Raw genomic sequence first — 22,164 nt, 5'->3', positions numbered from 1 at the left:
GATTGTATCTGTAGACCAAACCAGGGGATTGAGGATTGTATCTGCTTAAAGACTGTGATGCTTCTCTCAATGGTGTGTCCAAAAATCATATGTAAGTGCAGGAAATAAGTAGTTACATGTGTATTTAATGATTTTATTTATAATGATGGACAGTTGACAGTGCGTTTATGTGTGCCGTGCAGAAGACAAAAATCTTTTGGTTGTATAATCCAAGATTATTATAACATTGCTGATAAAATGAAGCAAGTTTCATAAAATGTATTTGGAATTCAGGAAAAAATTATATAGAAAAGAGTAATACATTGGATTTACAATTAGTTTTTTATACCACTCCCCCTTATTAAAATACTTTATGGTTATTCTTATATACAGAATAAGACAGTTTCTGCTACGCTGATTTGTTGTCTGAAACTCCTCCACTTTCTGACTTTTCAGTGTTCCACAGACCTACTTATGGTGTGTACCTGAAGGCATAATTCAAACTAGGAACAAAATAACTATTTAAATGGAATTTTACTGACCAGTTTTGATGGCTTAAGAAACTAATGTAGAAAATTTTGGACTGGCCAAATCCTGCTTTTAGTTTTGTTTATTGGAAATTTTTCCTTATCTAATTAGGATCAAGTTTTTACACTAGTAGTTCTATGCCACAAGTTACAAAACTCTGTTACAGAACCTTGGGGAATAATCAACAAAGGAAGTTTTTCTACTTTAGGCAAGGACTAACCAGATTTAGCCTTGGGGTAGAATTAGTTTGAGATAAGCTATTTTTGTCAATGTGCAAAGAAATATAGTGGCTTGTTTTGTATATAAATGACAGATGTGAAAAGTATGATCGTATTTGCCACAGTAGAATACAAGCCACAGAAATTTCACTTAGGAAGAAAGTATTTTTTGTTTGCTGTGAAAAGCAAACTACCACAGACGGTAGAAATGTATTATTAAACTCTTAAAAGTAATGAGATTGTGTATCACCATTTAGTTTAATTGTTTAGCATTAGTTAAAACTTACCTTTAAATTTTCTGTAATCAATTAGGTATTTTCTTTGTAGAACATTACAGAGCACTGAAACGATTCTCAGAATTACACTGCATTTTGGGCCACAGAAATTTAACAGAGTAAGTGAAATTACACAGAGAGTCTGGTATTCTGGAACTACAGGATTTATATTAAAAACATCTGTCCACCACAAGTCCTACTAATTTACAGGCTGGCCTTGAAGGGCCCATCAACTATGCATGTGCATGAGGATATTCAGAGAGAGAACATAGTTTGTGACACTGGAGCAGGCTTATCGGGGCGGAAATGTAAATTCTGCATTTCCACTGTTCTCTCCAGGGGAAGGAGGTGAGCACAGATACTATGACTTGTTTTGCCTGATGTGGTACGAGTTAGATGTTCTAGCTACACGGTATTCAGACTTCACTTTTGTTCTTGAAGTCTTGTCTCTGCAGCATATTTTTTCCCCCTCAACTTTTTGTTATTTTCACATTGTTGGAAAAACTGCTGCGTGCTTAGTTTATGAGTATCATTGGCTCATGTCTTATCACTTTGCTGCTGTTTTTATTGTATGCTGTGTTTAAATGGCTATAAATAAAGGTGACTGTATAGCTTAAGAACCATCTCAAATGGACTTGGAATGTCTATAACCTCACTTTGCAAATTAGGGAAATCTACTTTTATCCCACAGGGTTAATCACACTGCAGAATATGGAAAACAACTGAATTCCTTTAACAAGCCGTATTCTTTTAACATTCTTTCATCAATATAGTCAATACCTATATTAAAATGCCACTTAAGGGATTGTTCCATGTAGAAATCTCTGAAGTGGACAAGAAAAGTCCATGCTTGATAACTGCGTTTGATTTATAAAATTCGTGAGAAAGGAGAAAAGGCAAAATCTAACACATTGCAGTGCATAAATCAGTTCATTTTACAAGCTATTTTCTGGGATTTTTATTACACTAAAATCTTTGGGTGAAGACAAAGAATCCCATCAGGCACTGATACCTTTCCCATAAATGGTCTGACCCTGAGCCCACTGCAGCTGGCAGCAAGCTTCTCAGTCCCTTCAGGGGCCCATCAGCAGTTCTGTTCATGTGTGTAATGCATGCAGAAAAGAGAACGGCCTTGCTCGTGACCAGAAGGAAAGTCAGAGAACACATGCCAGGGATTGTATTGCTTTTTTTTTCCTCCACTTTTCCAATTCTTGCAAGAAGCAAAGCAGATCAGAGAGAAACTGGAAGAAGCCTTGGCTGTGAAACGTAAGTTGCCAGCCAGCAACAGAACTTTCCAGAAGCGGTGCAGAGGGAGAAGCCCAGAGTAATAGCTACTGGGCTCTTGGTACAGTAGTTTTCTGTTGCTCAAGCAGACAAGTATTTACAGTTGCATTCTGAGGTACACATAGGGATGAAATAATCAGTCGGGTTAAAGGCAACACCATAACATGTAAACCTTTTCCTTTGCAGAAGACTGCAACCAAGAGGATTGCTTTATCTTTCACTTTCAATGGTGCATACATTTAATACCAAAAGTACCTGAATTCCTAGTCTATTAAGACGCTAATTACATTTATTACTGAGCACATAACTCATTGACCTTAACCTGTTCCATGTCATCATTAATAGAAAGTTATTTTCCCATTTTTTCATTTGATGTGAGATGCTATCATTTTCAGTTGTGAAGTAACAGAACTTTTCTTGGATCTCCATCCAACTTTATATCAACTTACCAGATTTATTAACTGCTCTAATAGTAACCAAGGAATACTCAAAAACAATTACACTGAGTTTGCCATTTCTCCTTTATGTGAATTATTTGCAAAATTCTCAGTAACTACCTGCAACAGAGATTTTGCTTTGAATAATGGTAATATAGTGTGTGTGTCATATAAAACCAGTCCAAATTTCAAACATATTTGAGTAATATTTTTACTGTTTCCCAGCAATGATTACCTATTAAAATGATCCAAGAAGGGTACAGAAACACCACTGCAGATTACGTAGTAAGGCAACAAATAGCAGATTTCACATTTAACCACTGATTATGTTATTTCAAATGGGATTTTTATGTACAAGAACAGCCTATTATTCATAACAGCCAATGGATACAGAGCTGTGGGTATAGCTGTGAGTGTAGCTGAATAAGAATCTGAATAAACATTCACAGATCACTTTCTAATTTTCACCCAAACTATAATTACAAGAGGTTATGCTGATGCCTCTATCAGCTCTTCCAAAGATAATTTTCAACTAACTTATTTTGATACAGTTTCCTAGTTTGTTTCTAAGGAACAATAAAAGACAAGACAAACTTTTGTTAAAATAAGTAGTCTGAACCAGCACCAACCCTGAATATATTTGGACAGATTTCGTAAGAATAGGTTCACTTTTTCCAAAAACTGTGTCTACAAAATGTTTTCATCTGGCATTGAAAGCATCTAAAAATAAGCAGTATACCATAATATCGCCTTTAATTAGACAAAATTAATTTGGGCTACACAAAAGACAGCTTTAATTTATCCCACTATTTTCCTATGATACCATCTTTTCTACATTGTACAAATTTATGTAAATCTCACTTGTAAAACAGGACATCAGTTTCATTTTGTTCACTTATTTCCATTGAGCATCACTTGATGCAATGTGTTTAGCCTTAGCTCACTTAAACTGGGTGAACACAGATAATATGCAGCCAGGTTTAATGTCCTGTGTTTGGAACAGGTTACCCAAAGAAGCCATACAGTTTTTATCCTTGGGGGTTTTCAAAATCAGACTGGATAACACCCTGAGCAACCTCATCTGACCTCAGTGCTAACTCTGCTCTGAGCAGGTGTTTGGACTAGAGACCTCCTGAGGTCTCTAGCTGTAATTGTTCTGTGTTTCTATGTCAACAATTATTCATGTAAATTTTTAAATTAAAAAACATGGTATAAATATGTAATGGGAATATGGTTCCAGAAAATTAAAACTGTATTATTTCTGGGGTGCTGAGAGCCTCCATTTGCAAATCTGATACTCAGATTTATTTCTAATAGTTTGAGTACTTACTGTAGGTTTTAAGTGCAATGTTTAATGTTCTTTACACTGTACCAAACTTTAACTCCTAGCTAAGACATTAAAGATGAATCAATTTAATTAGAAAATGAAGTAATTATTGTCTGTATAATGCCTGTATATAAGATTTGTGATATTCTTAATTGCTAACTTTCCCAGTCCAGCAGTTGGAAGTGTTTGTTTTATTTTGCTATTTGAAGATTCCTACTTGTTTTGTTTCCCCTCCCTTGCAGATACATGAGCATATGGCAGATAACCTTTGAAATGGAGGCACAGAAGCAGCCTGGTTTTACAGTTGCACTAGCAGATCGACCAGTTCCAACCTCTTCTCTTCAGCCTGCACAGGGTTCTTCAGATCTCTGCCAAGGCAGTGCGGTTCCTCAACAGGAACAAGCGCTGTCCCAGCCTGTTTATCTAAAAGCCCTCACCATACCACTGTACCAGCCTGTCCAGGCAGGATGCTTTCAGCCAAACAGTCAGTTAGTGACTGGCAGGAGCTGTGTAAATCTAGATAGCAGTAACATACCTCTAATCCTGAATCCACTTGTTACTTCAGAAGGCACAGATCACCCTCAGTCAGTTTTTCAGAAACAACTTGGGCAAACTCTAACATTGAACATAGTGAGCACTTTACCAGTTTTATCATCACCAAATTCTTGTGTAAATGCATCTACTGGAAGCCCAGGAAAATCGAAAAAAGCTGGGAAATATATCTGCAAACACTGTGGACGAGATTGTTTGAAGCCAAGTGTCCTTGAGAAACATATTCGCTCTCACACAGGAGAGAGGCCCTTTCCATGCACCACTTGTGGTATTGCATTTAAAACTCAAAGCAATTTGTATAAACACAGAAGAACTCAAACACATGTCAACAATACCAGACTGCCCTCCGACTCTGACAACAGTGGCATATTGGAGCAAAATGAGAGATCAACAGAGAGCATCACCTCACATCAAGGCAGCAAACTACTTAGTAGTACCTGTGAAGACAGGGGGATAGAGATGAAACAAGTGAGTTCAGAGACCAGTGCTGTAACAGACACTAAGAAACTTCTTAATGACCTTTCACTGCCAGCCACAAGCAATTCATCATTTGCTTCAGAAAATCAAGAAACAGTGAATCAGTCCTTTAGTTCAAAGGCTAATCAGAGGGCTCCTGAAAGAGAACCTCAAAGTTTATCATCTCCAGGAGCTTTGCCAAATGGTCAGTGCCAGAGAAAGAAGATACAGGAGCAAAGAACTCCAACTGCCAATAAGCACATTCAGTTGCAAAGGCAGCAAGCAACCTCTTCGGAAAAACACTGGGATTACAAGCCATTTGACTGCAAGCTAAAGAAGTGTGAGAGCACTGATTCAGGGTATCTGTCACGCTCTGATAGTACAGAACAACAGCTGGCATCATCCAGCCCGTTGCATAGTCTCTATGAACACAGCACAGAACTGGAAAATGAAACTGCCTTCAGCAGCTTAAGGTGTACCTCCGGAAGCAGTGCAAAGCTAGATACAGCTGAAAAAGCTACAGCCTCGATGCTAGAGAAAAAGAGGCTGGAAGAACACATTTCAAAACTTATTTCTCATAACAAAAGTGTGGTGGATGATACCCAGTTAGACAACGTTAGGCCCAGAAAAACTGTCCTTTCTAAACAGGGAAGCATTGATCTGCCAATGCCTTATACATACAAAGACTCATTCCATTTTGACATCAGAACTTGTGATGTAAATAGGAAAAAGAATCTTTCCCTTTGTTCAGCAAAATCTACCTTTGCACCCTTAGAAAAATGCAAGCCAGTGTTTTTTCATTCAGTTCCCACCCAGTTCTCCACAACGATAGATACTGTGCCTGTTACACGAAGCAACTCTTTGCCCTTTGTGGAGGGCACAAGAATGGTACATGACAAAGCAGGTTGCTCAAAACCACTTTCTCTTACTAAGCAGACTGTAAATACAGGCACTGCTAGTTTGCTGCCTAGCAACAATCTTGCTGCAAATTCAGTGGATTTTCCTAATAGCCATCCCCGGGCTCTAGTCAGACAAACAGCAGTGGATGATTTGCCACTAAGTAATGTAGTTGATCACCCTCCTTCATCGGAGGAGTTGCAAGCGAATAAAAAGCTTGGGGCTGGAGAAGTAATCAGTGCTAAAAATAAGAAACACAATCAAAGGAAGTTAAAGATGTTCTCTCAAGAAAAATGGCAAATGTATGGAGATGAAACATTTAAGAAAATCTACCAAAAAATGAAAAGCGGTCAAAATGCCAAGAAAATTAAACAAAGGGGGAATAAGATTGCAGATATTACAAGCTTCACGCCTGATTCAAAGGAATCGGTCAGCAGTACTGAAATTACTGAAGAAAGGGGTGGCAGGAGCTCTGTAAGTGACAGTCTTTCCTCCCCTGTGACAACAGGTTTAAACACTGGTAGATCAGAAACGTGTACTAATGGTAATCATATTCTACAGAATGTGTCCTCTGAGGAAACTGCAGGCAGTGTAACCTACCTAATGGAGACATCGCATTCAGTAAATGCTGGTGCACATACTGTAATGAGCAAAACTTCCCAAGACCTCAGTGGCAGTGACACAGATAAATACACAGCTGGCAACAGCACATTACTAGCTCCAAGCAGTTGTGAAGTCAGGCTTCAAAATGCTCAGTGTCAGCTGAACACTAACAGAAGGAATGATGACCGCTTGCCAGCACAGAGTAGCAAGTGGGAAAAGCCAAACCTTGGGAAAGAATCCAGTACATTTGAATCAGATTGTAAAAGCACTTCAAACAATTATGGAAACCATAGCAGGAGTAAGGAAACTGGCCAGCATGCCCCGACACCCCCATGGGTCCACTGCAACAACAACAGAGAAGCTGCAAGGAAAGCCCAGAATTTACCATCAGAAAGAAAAAAGCTGAAATTTGAAGTGGAGAAGACACAAAACATTGTTTCAAAGTCCTGCTGTAGTCCAAGTAGTGAAAACAATGCAGTAAATGAAGCAGAGAGAGTCAGTTGCACTAGCACACAGTGTCTTTCCACAGCACCAGTGAAATTGTCCAGTAAAGCAGAGGAGCAAAAATTAAGCACAGGAATTAATGAATCCACTGGAGGTACTGACAATATAGTGTATACAAAAACAATCAAACTCCCCACAAAAGCTCTTAATTATAGTGATGTTAACCTTCTTTCACATGCAGCAGGTATCTCAAAAGCTTCATTTGTGGGATTTTTAGGGCCTGAATTAAGGGGAAGTGATTGCAACTCTTTTGCCTTGCACAATGCAACAGATAAAGATGTCAAAACATGTCTTGTGAAAACAGGAGCAAAAGTACCACTTTTCAGTGACAATGCTGTTGATGTGTCTTCTAAAATTCATCATCTGCAATCTGGTCATTTAACTCCAGTCCCACAACAAACTGCCTTTTCTCCAAAATATATCCTTAAATTGCCACATGACAAAAGAGCCTCAGATTTGTCGCTTTTGCTTAGATCAGAACAGAAGATTACACCCTGCACACCTGTGACAGACACCTTAGCCAACCCTCCCTGCTCTTCCAACAGCGGATCACTCAGTTCTCATTCTAATGATGTATTTTGGTCCCCTTTAAAATTTGAAGTGAGACAAAAAGCCAGCAAAGGAGAGCTACGATGGAATGTACATGCGAACTGGAAGACTCCAGTATTTTGTTCACCAGTCAATTCAGAAACAACAAATATCTTAACCACAGCAGATAACACCTTTTATAACCAAAACTTCAGGCAGCAGGATATTGTAAGAGATGCTTGGAAAAACAAACAGAACAAAAATAAATTAAATTATCAAAGGCAAACAGAAGAGAAGTGGATGAGCATAACTACTTCCTCCACACAGATCCCAAAGAAGAAAATATGCTTTACTTCAATGTATACAAGTGGTTTTTTCATATCAGCTGACATCAAAGAAGAGAGAAAGGTTTTACATCATCTTTGCTCAGGAAGTGACTCTTTGATAATGACGTCAGCTTCTAGCAAGGGTGCAGAGCCAACAATCGTGGGATGGGACAGAGGTGGAAGCCCATGCATTCTTAAGGACATTTCACCAACGCTGCAGGATACGCAGCATAGTCAGAGCTCAACAGACAACCCCACTTATTTTTGCCATTCTTTTGGCACTCTTTATTGCCACACTCTCACCACTCACTGTAAAGAATTCCCAGTGCTACCCCACAATAATCTGACTTGCTACTCTGGAAGTTTAACAGTACCAAGCACGAAGAGCACCTTCCCATCACTAAATGCTGAGCCTCGATTAACTTGGTGTTGTTTAACAAGAAGCCTTCCTCTGCCTGCTGAGCAGAAGGGGAATGCAGATTCTGCTTATTCCTCCATGCACGCCTGTGACAAGGAATCTAGCAATGAATGCACACTCTCAAAATATGATATTTCTATTTTCAAAATGAAAAATATTGGCAAGACTGTGGCATATGGCTTAACAAACAGGAGTTTAAAAACATTGGTTTCATCCTTCTCTGAAGGACAACAGATGCAGGAGGTAATATTAATAACCCTATTTCCTTTCTCAGGTGGGTGTAATTGGCTGACACCCTCCCACCCCCTTATTAGAAAAAGAAAAGAATTATCAAAAGTATATTTATGGACATGTACGGGCATTTGTCAATACAGAATTTACAATTTATGTTTTTATAAGAGAATCTACATATTCATTTGATGCATGAAAAATACATACTTTTCTGTGAATATTTAAGTTTCTTTCACTTGAGAATTTCAGTAGGAATGCTATCTAGTGAGAAGAGTGTATTTCTATTTATTGATTTTTCCCCTTTGAGTATATTTTATATTCTTCTGTAACAGCATATATATTTCACTGTTTTCATTTTAAATTAATATTTGAATTAGAGTGGGACTTAAGTAGACCATTAATGTCAAGATTTATTAGACTTGGAGATACTTGGAGTCAAAGACAGACAGTCTACTAGATCTCTCAGAATTTTGATACACTGAAATGACAACAAAATCAAATTGTATTAACACCCTGTAAAGTGTTTAAGGCTTGAAAGCTTTTCTTTTTTAGGTGAGTGAAGATAGACTAGTCTACCTGTACAGATCCTAGAACAGCTCTGTAAGACTAAGCTTACTTTTTATATAGGAAGAATGTGAAAGAACACAGACTAATTCTATATAGATCCACAAAAGCAGTGATCTACTTTATAAAAGTAGATGACAAAGTGATTAGAAAAAACTAATACACAAATTGTAGGAAAAAATTCAGGGTTGTTCTATTTAACTATTACGCTATTCAGTGCTATTTAAAAAGAGCATAGATTTCCTATCTCTCAGTTAATGTAATTCACAATTTTCATGTACTTAATTTTTTTCCAATATTCTCAACAGTTAGGCTCAGCAGCTCATGGTGGTGCTTTCAAAAATATTTCAGAGCAGAAGAAGAAAATAGTAGTTTGCAAAAAGGAAAAACTCTCAACAAATAAACTCAAGAGGAGCCACAAACAGAAAAAGATCAAAGTCACCCCCAAATGGTAAGGAATATGGTTTTCAGCTTCCTTAGATACAGACATAATTTTGGTAAAATGGGTGTAAAAAGTCCACAGAAAAAAAGTCATGCCCAAAATTCAACCTTATCAAAATTGGGGGAAAAAATAAATGTCTCTGAAAGAGCTATTCCCACATTGCAGCAGTTCCACCAAGGTAAACTGTAATAAAGATGTTGTTTACTATCAGGAACAGACTTCTCTAAGCAAAACAGACATGTACCAAAGAAAGATGATGACTGGTCAGTTGACTCTCACTATGCTTTCGAAATGATTTTTATCTGTCAAAACTGTCAGCATTTACTTTTGTTTGAAGGGAACCAAAATACTTCAGTTTTTAATCCTGTTGCAGCTAAAAGCAGTGTGCGAGGCCCTTTTGTCCTCAGAAGATCTATATCCTGAACTTGTATTCACCAGAGAATGCAGAAGAATAAATATCAAGTTCTAACACAAACTCACGAAACCATCTGTAGTTTAAAGTATCATTTGGTTTAAATAAAAAGCAGGAAGAATTTGAGTATAAAACTATCAAAGGCACATTGTATCAATCAGCACAGGTTCTCTGTATTTAATGGGAGTTCATATCAGTGGAAGATTTAGCCTCTAATCTTTCAAGAGTGGTGTAGCAGAATGTCTGATGAATTGCTTCACTAAGAAACACATATTGTGTACATACATCCCTCTTATTTTATTTCATGGCCAAAATCAGACAGAGTGACTCCCTTGTGGACAAATCAATGTCAGTCAGTAACTTAATCACTGTGTCTGGTTTTGCAAACAGCATTGCAATTTTGAAGGATCATAAGAACAAAAAGAGAAGACTCAGGTCTATGTTACCCAGTTTAGTGACATTCTTCTAGGACTTTTTTCCGAGTTGGTTTTGGGGTGTTTTTTTCTTTTGTTTTGTCAGTTGTTTGGGGGTTTTTTTGTTTTTTTGTTTTTTCTGCTGATCTCAGAATTTATTTATTTGGCTATATCAAATAAGTATAGGGACTCAATCAAGTACAGGGTCCTGAAAGCTCAGGTCGTACATAGTAGCTAACTAGTCAAACTGTTATTCATGAAATGTAAACTATTTTTCTAATACACCAAACACCTGAATAAGCACACCCTTTTAGATTTACTTACTACTCTGTGTATAGTGACTGATTCTATCAATATAGGAATGGGACCTTCCAATGTACTTTAGTCTCCATCATTAAGAGTTACTGAAAGATTTAGCTAGAGTAGAAAACAAAGCAGAGTTGGATTATTCAGTATGAGTTTTCTAAATAACTGAAATACTTATGTCGGTCATTAGTGGTGATGAATAGTTAGCATGTAAGAAGTGGAAAGTGAAAAATCCAACAACTATACAGTCTCAGATGATTCCTGTGCAATTCAAGTCTTTATGAAGTATGTGTTAAAATTCCAGATGCAGGAAAAAGGCTCTGTTATTCCTGAATCCTTTTCTCTTAGCAAACCAAGGATTTACTGAATCCTACTGAGGAAAAATTTAATAAAATAATGATGGGTCTCTTGCTAAAATCCTGACTTTTGAGTCACCATAAACAAACATCTCCTTCACAGTAGTAAATTGTTGTTGGACATAAATTTACCTGATGATGTGGTATTATTCTACTCTGTCTGCTTTTAAATCGCACATATTTGTTTACCCTTTCAATGCCATGGCAATGCAGGTACAGAGGGAGGCATGTACATGGATATGCTCAGTTGAAAATTAACCGACTAAGCAAGCGGCACCGTTTTCCAAATAGAACACTGGATGCTTTGAAAAAGGGCTATTCATCACAACCCTGTAAATTTAATAAGAAGTGCCATTCGCCTCAATCAAAGATACAAGGTATTCTGGATATTTTTTAATGTATTGAATGTTTATTTTTTAAGAGAATGAACATTAGCAGTATCTCTGATATGCACCTGTTCCACGTGGAACTGCAAAAACACTTCTGTCCTTCAGTGTGTTCTGCGAGGAAAAATACAATCTCACACATTTTCAGAACTGAACACACAGTGGCGTTCACACACATATATGTGAATCAGACAATTAGAGGGGCATTTTAAAAAGAAATAACTCCAGCCAGTAAGTCAGCTTCATCAGGGGCCCAACTTCAATGCCTCTGTGCAAACGCTGGTAGCACGGGGAATAAACAAGAGGAGCTAGAGACGTGCGCACACCTGCAGGGCTACGATCCCACTGGCATCATGGAGACGTGGTGGGATGGCTCCTGTGACTGGAGTGTTGGGATGGAAGGATACAGGCTCTTTAGGAAGGACAAGGAAAGGGGTCGTCCTCTATGTCAGTGACCAGCTGGAGTGCTGGGAACTCCACCTGGGGATGGGTGAGGAGCCGACCGAGAGCTGGTGGGTCAGGATTAAAGGCAGGTAGGGTCAAGAGATGTTATAGTGGGGGTCTGCTACAGGCCACCCGACCAGGAAGACTGAGTGGACGAGGCCCTCGATAGACAGGAGCAGCCTCATGTTCACAAGCGCTGGTCCTCATGGGGGGAAAATTTTCTATAGGTACGTTGGTGATAAAAACTAGGAAAATGTAGACTGGGAAAATGTATCAGGCTTAGAATAAAAATCTACAGGAAATAGTAAAACAATAGTAGTGAGTTCAGTGATACGATGAGAAATTTAGTAATTTCTAGCATGTGGGGGAATAAAAATCAAAGTAAAACTTTCTTCAACCTCTTTTCAATAGAAAATTACCTACATCAGCAAAAAGACACATCTTGTTTCACCTCAGACAAGGCACTTTGCAGAAGGAAAAAAGAAGGAAAGAATAACTCAGGAATATCTTCCCATACTGAAAATCTAAACCATCTGAAACAAAAAGACAAAATGGATAAAAAAGTAGGTATTGTACCTTAATTCATGTATTACTTTTTATTAAAAGAAAAAATTATACTGGTAATGAAAACTTGAATTATATTCAGTTGTTTTAAAGTTCAAGTTGAGACTACTTTGTTTCACAGATTTTGTTTAAGATTTGCTAAGGGTATTTTTGGGGTTAAAATAGAATGAAAATTTACTAATGTTAGAATTAGCTTTTTTAAAAGAACAATTAAACTTGCATCACTTGAAAAGGATATTTCTCGTGCTTGCTGTCAGATGATCGATTAGCACCGATGCCAGAGGTGCCAGTAGATGTAGCACAGAGTATCCTGAGACAGAGACAGTAAGCTTGAAACTAGAAAAGTGGGGAGGGTAGTAATGGCCATGTAGTGGTGTGTATCCAGGGTCACAACTGAATTTCTTTAGCCCTTTGTGGAAGGCAGTGCTGCTGTGGTTTCAGTGCTACCACTAGCTGCATCAGCTAGAAGGGGCCTTAGACACATCTGCACATGCTGCAAACAGCACTGTTGTATGCAGTGTAGCACAGCTTCTGGGAGTATTCTATGCTTATCCTAATTATACTTTTCCCTAGTTCCACTGGCTACACTTGAAGACAAAAGCTTCTGAGCCAGACTGCTGTTAGGTAACATGAGCAGTGGTTCCTCAGGTAGCATAAGCAGTATCATACTTAGGAACTTAATCCTTAAAATGTTTTTTACTAAGTAATTTTATTTCCTACATACATCTCACCACCTCGGACATTGTAATATTTCTTACAGATTCATCACAAACCTTTCCCCTCACATTGCACAAACATCATGCAATATGTACATTAAACTATCTTAATGAAAGGAACGTCATCCTAGACAGTACATAAGAATGCAGATTGAAACCCCTAATCCCTATCATCCATAAATTATTAGCATGGTCTGTCACCTACCCAAGGAAAAAAAAAACTGAAGGAAAAAATACATCCTTTGCTACACCTCCTCCACATGCTGGGAGGAAAAAAAAAGTTTTCTCATCAAAAGAGAGGGATGAGTAACTTGGTTTGCAGTAATGAAAAAAAAAAGAGTGCAAACATAATCACAGTTGTATAAATAAAGGTTGACATTATGCTTAATTACTCAGTTGATAGGAGTTATAGCAGAGGTAAATGTTTTCTACTGATATAGTCAACTTAGTTATCATTGCACTTTTATGAAGGATGGAATTGCTCTGTGTTGAATATTTTAAATGTAAATTTTTTTTCCCCCTAATTTCTACAGGACATTTCTGGGCAAAGCAGGGAACAGACAAGAATGAATCTCTCTTTTCAGAACATTACAGCTCCTCTGGAAATATCTGTGACAGCTCATTCCTTTTCATCCACAGTCAATACAGCCATGCAGCAAGTCAGCAGTGATGTGGAAATCTGCTGTTTAGTGACACAACCACTTGTGCTTCAGCGATCAGACCCAGGGGAGTCACAGCCAAACATTCAGAGTGTCTCAGTGGCATCTTCTTTCTGGTCTTGCCCTTCTGATTTTACAAATACAGGCACAGGTGGCCAACTTGACAGCACAAACTCCGAGACTCTTTCCGTACATCTAGAAGCGAGCCAGGAAAGCATACTAAATGTAGAGTCAGAGAGTGGAAGAGTCGGTACCTTAGACCCAGTGATCCAGGCCTCAGGAAGGGAGAAATCTCCAATTGAAGGGAACACATATTCATCTCCAAAGAAGAACTCAACTCCCAGGTCCCAGCCTGGATGTTCACGTTTATTCAGATCAAAAGCAGAGTCTCTTCCCGAGTCGGTCACAAGGGCTAAATTACCCGGTATAGAATACACAGAGTGGGCAAACTCTTCTCAAAAAGTCCTTGACCTTCATGGAAGTGCAGACAAGAATGGAACCCAGCTCCAGTCCAACAGCTATGGAAGGCCACATGAAACAGCAACTACTGCCTTTAAAAAGCCCCCAGTGACTCTCAGGTCTGCCGAGTTCAAGACTTACTCTGCAACACCTTCCAAGACTTACAAAAAGAGAGGTTTAGAGATGATGAGGAAGCAAACCAGAGTTGAGTATGATGACACTAGCAGTGATGATGAAGATAGGCTTGTTATAGAAATATAGCAAATAGGCTGCTAACAAGATGTTTGAATGATGGCCCATTACAGAAGGAAACACCACGGATGTCTGATCTGTATTTCTGAAGCACCTTAAAATCAGAAAAGCCATTCCTCTGTGCAATAGGCAGCATTCTCTTCTGAAGAGTCTTTCAAGGACTTTTTAAAAAAAGCTTATTTGAAGCAAAGAGGGAGCTGGCATCACACATTTAAATGCAGGTGGTAAACCTGGGTTTATGAGGGGCTTTCAGCATTGTTAACACTTTTACCAGTCACATATAATTCCCACAAGTGCTAGCTGCAAGTGGTTGTATTACTAAAAGGCTGCAGCATATTTATTTACTACTAACGATACAATAGCAGCAGCTTCCTCAGTGTATGAGCTAGGATTTCCTGGAAGGGTATGGATGTATTCTCTTCTATATACTCCTCTTTTCATGTAGTCACTGCCACCTGCACTGGGAGTGACACACTGGCGTTAAGGGGAAGATCTGTTCCCTAAGTATCCGTGATATTGGAAGAGTCTGGAAAAATGCTGATCTTTTTCCATGTTGCACAAATGTCAATGCTTCTTTGTGACAAATGACACAAGCATGCTTTGCTTTGTGTTTTGTGCCTTTTATGCCAAGATCTACTCAAATATTCTTGATTTCTAGTTGGAGAATATGGGTGTTAGCTATTGATATTTCCTTGTGGTAAAATTTCTAACAAGGACTTTCTCATTATTCATCACATTGTGCTCCAACAGATGTAATCTGGAATGTCTCATTTTTATTGTAATCTTAAGTTTAACTGCAATGATGCTATTTTATTGAGAGTAAATAAGCTATATGGCATAGCTTGTTTTCTTTTTTTAAAAAAAAAAGTTTTGTGCTACGAACCCTAAAATTTACTGGTTTCTATGTGAATAAATAATTAGATATTTTAAATTGACCAAGTGTATTCACTTGCTTGTTTAAACTGATAAACATTAAGAACATTCCACTTCTACATTATAGTCAAATTCTATACTTCTTGTGTTCTTATATTGTGAATCATACATAGGGTTTTATGGATTAACCTATGTGGGACATTTGGAATTGCTTTTACTTTAATCATGCACAGGTAAGCTTATATAAATCATAGTCACAAAGAAATCTAGTATACTACATGATAAAAATAAATGTATATGTGCAAAAAGATGCCAAAACAACTAAGAGATAAAACAAGTGCTAAGTCCCATGCAATTCCTGTGTTTTCAGATGTCTTACAAACGTGACAAGATTTGAGGTTGTTCATAGCCTCAAGTTATGTTCATAAATTTGTTATTGATACAGAAAAAAAATGATGATCAAAATATTACATGAATTTCTAATTCTAATGTGTAAAGAAAAAAAATTAGGAAAAGAATCTACTCTTTCAGAATAGAGGATGAACCATGAAAGATATTTTTCCCTTTCTAAAAATGTTACAATATTACACCAATGACACCAATAATTGGTGTCAAAACTGCAAGGAAAAAATCTAGGAATATTAGTTTAAGGAATGATGCATTTTTATTCTCCTGCTTTACTTCTCACTTACCAAGTGCTGGGCTTATATAACAATAGTATTACCACTAATCTGTTGGGTTGTGATCAGCATTTGCTCAGACACACAGTGAACCGGTCTGTTCTTTTGCTACACTTCATGGTGGAGTTGTGTAAACCTCAGTGTTACCTCCACATACCACACAATGAGACAATAAGGTGAAGTAACAACCTCCTTAACTTGGGAAGCTTGGTATTTAGAGCTCAGCAAGCACGGGCATATAGCTGAAGCATGAATGGCATCACCAACGGTGGATTGCAAGGCACTGCAAATTGCATATTTTGTTGACTGAGATATAGCACAAAAAATACCATTTTGTTTAGAATGATACAGCTGAAAAGAATGACATAGCTGTAGATTGGTTTTATATTTTTCTCTTTATACTGTTAAATTATTTTATCTTAATAAAAATGAAACATGAAGATCTTAGTAGGTGCACTAGTATTATAGTTCAAGCATATTAACATTTAATGATTTTTAGGAGCAATTATGCTAAATTTCTTCATCTACCTCAAACCTTAGCAGAAGAACTAACATGTTACTCAGGAAACTTCAGAGTGAGATTATGAACAGAAAAATGTTGGTAACATCACTAATATGACAAGTTTCAATAGGTTTGGTATTACAAGGACAAGAAAGATCAAAGAAAAATGTGTCTTGAAATCTTTCTTGGTCTGTTCAGTATTTATGTTCCAAGACAGACTGGAGAGCCTATTTGGGTAAATCCCAGGTGCAAAGAATTGAAATAATGTGAATTCAAAGACGTACACTAATATAACTCCAATTGGGAGAGAAAGAGAGAAAGAAGAGGGAAGAGGGAGGTGGAGGAGATGCCACCAATATGGCCACAATATTGAACCATTCAAAGTTTTGGAACTTTTTTCCAATGGAATCACTGAAAGTTACAGCCGGATTCTGAATCTGTAGAAAAAGCAGGAGAAAAAGAAATGCAGTGCTTCCAGAGATACAGGTCCCAGTGTTCCCAGCAATACTGTTGGCCAAGCTTTATTAAAGGCTGTACGAATGCTGTCCCACAGGTACTTGCATGAATACGTTCATTAGATAATCATACTAACAAAAAAGCATGTGCCTGGTTTAAGCTGCTTTAGCTTCAGATCTTTTTCCACCTTCATTTTCAAACTCTCTATAGCTCTTTGTTAATAGTAGTATGGATGACAGGAAAGTGGTTTTTTTCAATTTTTAATCAGAATTTTTCAATTCTGTGCCATTCCATCAAAAAATTTGAGAAAGTAAAATCTCAAATGTTTCAAAGTTCTGCAAATGTTCTCTTAAAAATGTATAGTCTTTTAGAGCTAATGGAAAATATCCACACCTATTAAATCTATCTGATCCAGCTGTAAAGAAAAGTTTTTATCCTGTGTATATTTTACAGCATTAAATATAGAAATTTCTTTGTCCTACTGCAACTGTAGCTGGAAGAAAAATGGAACAATTTTAAGTTAGCTGGGAAAGTACATTTTAAACTCTATTTCCTGACAGAAGTAATCATTGATATTTTGTCTCAGTATACAGTATAGAAATTTGACCTAACATTAGAGTTGAAAAACCAGAAAATTGTAGTTCTTTAAAAGCACCGATAGAGCTATGGTGGCATTTTTAACAGTATCACTAAAGAAGCACAAATCTTCTCAGGCATAACAACCCTTGGAGGAGTAAGGTCTGAATCACGTACATCAGTGTGTGAAGACTGTGAGAAATGTTCTTGGTTTATGTTAGGGAACTCAAGGAGTTGCATATCCAAATCCAGTGGCCATATGGCCAACAGCATATTTTGGCTTTCCAGAAGATGCAATATTGATAGAAGAACATACAAGGCTATACAGGCAAATTATTCTCTACTTTTTACACAGCAAAAGTGTCAGCCATGCAGTGATGTATTTAATTAATTCACGAGAAGCTGAACATCAAAGCCACATGAGGGCACCAGGCACAGAGAAAAATCTGTGTTTCTTTATCCTTCAAAGTCAGCAGCAGTTCTGACAGATCATTGCTTTGTTAGAAGCAGTTTGAAATTTCTTTGCACATGAATGCATCTCATCAACTTTTCCCTCCTTCTATGGAAGGAAGCAAATTAATAAGGAATGCTGATCACTGATAAGATCAGTATTTCACACCTACATCTACTCAAAGAGACTGTAAATAAGTGGATGTTTCAGATTTTCCCTCTTTAGATGTGAACAAACTCTTTCTTATTGTTTCAAACTTTTATATTAGATTTTATTAATTATTGATACTTCACTGATCTGCCTGGCAAACCCCAACACAAGGGTGGATGAGAGGGGTGTGAACCAACCAAAGCAAGTCCAGAGATCACCAACAAATACAAAGATATGCCTTGAATACATAATTTATGAGAAGAGACAACAAGAGCTGGCTAGCTATCAGAAGAGAAAAGGGAATATGCACAAAAAAGTTCAGTGGAAGAATGTGGGAAGACTATCACATTCATCTGTTTTCCACATCCATTCTGTGATGATATGAAATGATGGGCTTAATTTGCAGCATATAAACTAGATATTAAGAAAAGCTTCCTATTTAAGGAGCGGCAAAGCATGTAACAGATAACCGAGGAGACTCTTCATCACTTGGGAACTTCATTTACAGTTAGGGCAACTATTTCTTATTATAGGTATAATATTATTTAGGGCTGGAACAGACTTTCTTTCCAGCCCCGTTTTTTATTCATAAACTCTTGTTTGTCAATAGCTTCCCCAAAACACAATGTCTAAAATATTTCTTACTTCTGTGGCTGTATATGCACTCCTGATACACACAGAGAGCAGTACCTAAACACACTTGTGTTACTCGCAAGGTATATCTGGTTTTGTATATTGCCTATGTTTTATTTACACAACCAAATTTGTTCCCATTCATGAGTGTTTATATTATAATAATTTTCATGCAGATAAGAACCTTTGTTAAACCATTAATTTTCCCTTAAGGATTTTTGTGGAATTATGGCTACAGATGAAGACTCCTGGCCTGTATTTCTCATTTACCGTCAGCATTCCACAAAAGTCATGTGGATGAAAAGGTCAATATTATTTTTTTTAGACTTTAAAATACTGTGAGATTTTAATAGCACATTTCAAGTGTCCTCGTGGAACTGGATAAATGTCATGTAGAAGCACATAACTTAAAATCTGTGTCTTCCAGGGAACTATAATGTTACCACAGCTCGGTTATAAGTCATTCTCTTAAGTTTAAGCAGTACTTAAATATAAGAAAGCGGTTTTGTTTCTCACAGTCAAAGTCAATGTACCTATTGACTACTCATGACAACTGCCTAAGTATGTTCCGTGTTTATGTAATGCTTGAGTTTAGAAGAACCACAAAGGCCAGTAAACAAGGGACGGACTCACTTGAATGTGTTTGTGGGTGCTATGCAAAGTGGTCAAAAAGGATTCTTGTGCCACGGGTGTATAGGCTATTCTGGCTTTAAAAAAACACTACATAAGTCTCACTATCAGTCCCTAATGTTGTTAGGGTTTAAAAAACAAAACAAAACAAGGTGATTCTAATACAATCAATGAATGAATCCATAATCTATTTTTTTAAGCATCACCAGTTTTGTGTATATGCGTTTGTAGCATGTTTTTGGTTCGCTAATTGACAAAACAAGCAATTCTAAGTACAACATCGGATATTAGGAGCATGTACTTGATCCAGCAATGATTGGAAGTGTTTCAGAGTGAGCTAGTTCAGATATATTAGATTCTGATTCTTTTCAAAGATTCTTACGCATTAACAAAACGAGCAGTTGGATGAAAGCCGTGGGAGCTCTGTTTCATAAGCTACTGTGGTCTTGTTTTCCAGATGCCTTTGACGGGTACTTAGGTTCAGTAGTACTGCTGATGAGGTCAATCATTCTAGACAAACGTAGACAGCTAAGCCTTTGTGGAGTCAGGCTTCAGTGTATCTTTCTGCATTACGCTTAACCTCTGCAAAGCAAAGTCTCTTACACATTATAGAGGTATTCACGGGGCAGAATTAAGGTCACATCAACATCCCTCCTCACTCTTTTTACACTGATAGAGCTATAGTTGGTGTTTATATCTAAAAATCTTTCTGACTTATCATTCTTTATTATACATATCATATTAATATTTTTCTTGAAAACATCCTTCTCATTTCATTGTACATTCTTAAATAAAACATTCTGTCTCAAATACACAGCTGGGAGTATGACAGGGTCATTCAGATGAGGTGCTGTTGCCCTCACTCCTCTGTAAAAAGGAGCCATTACAGAAACTTCCCCTTCTCCATCAAAATGGTTAACACAAAAAGAAAAGAACAAAATTTATTTCTGTAGCATGCACTGGCAAACCTAGGTCAGCAGCTAAACAGGGGAAAGGGATTCAGGGTTGTTCCTACCTATGTTAGGAAACCACAAGAAGAGGAATACTCTACTGGAAGGCTAAGCCAGGGCTATGATAGTTAGCTCAAATCTCAAAACTTGTATGTACAAATGCAATTACGAGATTGGCACAACTACTAATTTAGTTAGCTACACGCACATACACGTTTATGTCTGTTGGCTGGAAGGAGGAACAGGGAAAATTACACCTCGTAAAAAGTAATTTGACCATTAACTCTACAATGCCTCTTAATGTTCCTGTTGCTTACAGAGAATAATCTGCGTTGAGGTCCTCAAATGGAAGGCAATACAGGCATAAAACACATCAGCACAGCCTCTGCAGCCCACGAGTGGTTTTTATTTCAACTCATCCCCCTTATGAAGAAGTTTTGCATAACTTTGTTGATTCAAGTTATGGGTTATGCTAGCTCCAAATGGAGCAAATATGAAACGGAAATGATACAAAGGTCCCAGACCTCAAATCACTAGTTGTCCAGAAGGAAGAAAGTAAATATAGCTAAGTAAAGCATAAAAAAGCTGCCTCATCCTGTGCAATATTATAAAGCTTAAGAGATTATATAAAAAGGATTTACAAACTTTGATTTAAAAATAAGAACAAAAGCAAAATGGTCATTATTACATGTTTGATATGAAAAACACAAAAACTTTTTTTTATTTGTACCAGATGTGGATAGGCAGATGTGAACTGTTGGACAATAGTCAGAGAAGTGGAATTATGGAAATATCCATAATTAATAATATGCCTGCAGAAACATGTTCTGTGCTTCAGAAAGAATTCAGGTGCTATTAGGACTGGGAGAACATCCTTACCCTGAAGATGTTGACAAATTTGAAGAAATTCCAAGCAGGAAAAAAACCTGATTGGGGAAGTAGATTACTTATGCAGAAGGATTAAAGGAACCAATCTGCTCTCAATTACACTAATGTGGTCCAATTAAATTTAGTGATGATGGACCAGTATAACCAGGAGAAAAGCTTGACTGAAACATATGAAGAATTTGCTTAGAAATGCTCAGAGGAAGAATTCCCTTGAGAAAGGAAAGGAATTGGTAAAATATTTCAGGGAGACAGTAGGTCCTGTAATAAGACAAACTGAAAAGGAAAATACAGCCAGAGAACGTTCCACCGCAGTTACATCTACTATATACCTTCTCTGGGATATTTAATGTGAAGCTAGAACACAGCCACTCACTGTACAAAATACCTACACACAGGAGGTCACCAGAGAACGCGATCGAGCAGTTTTTCTCTTAGATGCCCCTGTCATTCACAGAGGCAGACACACTGTCTACATTCATTGTTTCTATGCCTACATCCATTATTTCTCTCCACTTTAATTCACACTGCAGTGACTAATGCATTATGAAAATTTATCCAAGCTGGATCAGTTACTAAAATGTAATTGCATGGCCTTTATGTGTTAAGTGTACCAGATGTTCCATTTTGTATTCATCAAGAACACACTGTGTAAGAACAGCTCCACCAAAAAAAAAAAAAAATCACCATTCTTGTTAATTACAATGACACTGCAAAAGAAAATGGGGCCAGAAGGAGAGCAATCTTACCACTTATCCTTGCTTCCTGGATAATATGATCAAGAGAGAGTTTCTAGGATAGATCTGCAAATACATATGTTTGCTGGTATTTTGCTTTTGGAA

At 37.4% G+C, this 22,164-nt stretch overlaps 1 protein-coding gene across 1 annotated transcript in view; it reads left to right on the top strand.

Annotated features, from left to right (window-relative positions):
* Positions 1-15,491, top strand: part of ZNF831 (zinc finger protein 831) — a 53,891-nt gene extending 38,400 nt beyond the window's left edge. Inside the window, exons 8-12 of the mRNA XM_074888511.1 lie at positions 4,291-8,575; positions 9,436-9,578; positions 11,270-11,433; positions 12,298-12,449; positions 13,700-15,491. Coding sequence (XP_074744612.1) covers positions 4,295-8,575; positions 9,436-9,578; positions 11,270-11,433; positions 12,298-12,449; positions 13,700-14,545 — 5,586 coding nt within the window. The 5' untranslated portion in view covers positions 4,291-4,294 and the 3' untranslated portion in view covers positions 14,546-15,491. The remainder of the gene's footprint in view (positions 1-4,290; positions 8,576-9,435; positions 9,579-11,269; positions 11,434-12,297; positions 12,450-13,699) is intronic.
* Positions 15,492-22,164: the final 6,673 nt, after the last annotated feature.

The sequence above is a fragment of the Strix uralensis genome, chromosome 18 (assembly GCF_047716275.1).
Source record: "Strix uralensis isolate ZFMK-TIS-50842 chromosome 18, bStrUra1, whole genome shotgun sequence".
NCBI classification, from domain to species: domain Eukaryota; kingdom Metazoa; phylum Chordata; class Aves; order Strigiformes; family Strigidae; genus Strix; species Strix uralensis.
This window is presented reverse-complemented; position numbering and strand designations above follow the sequence as displayed.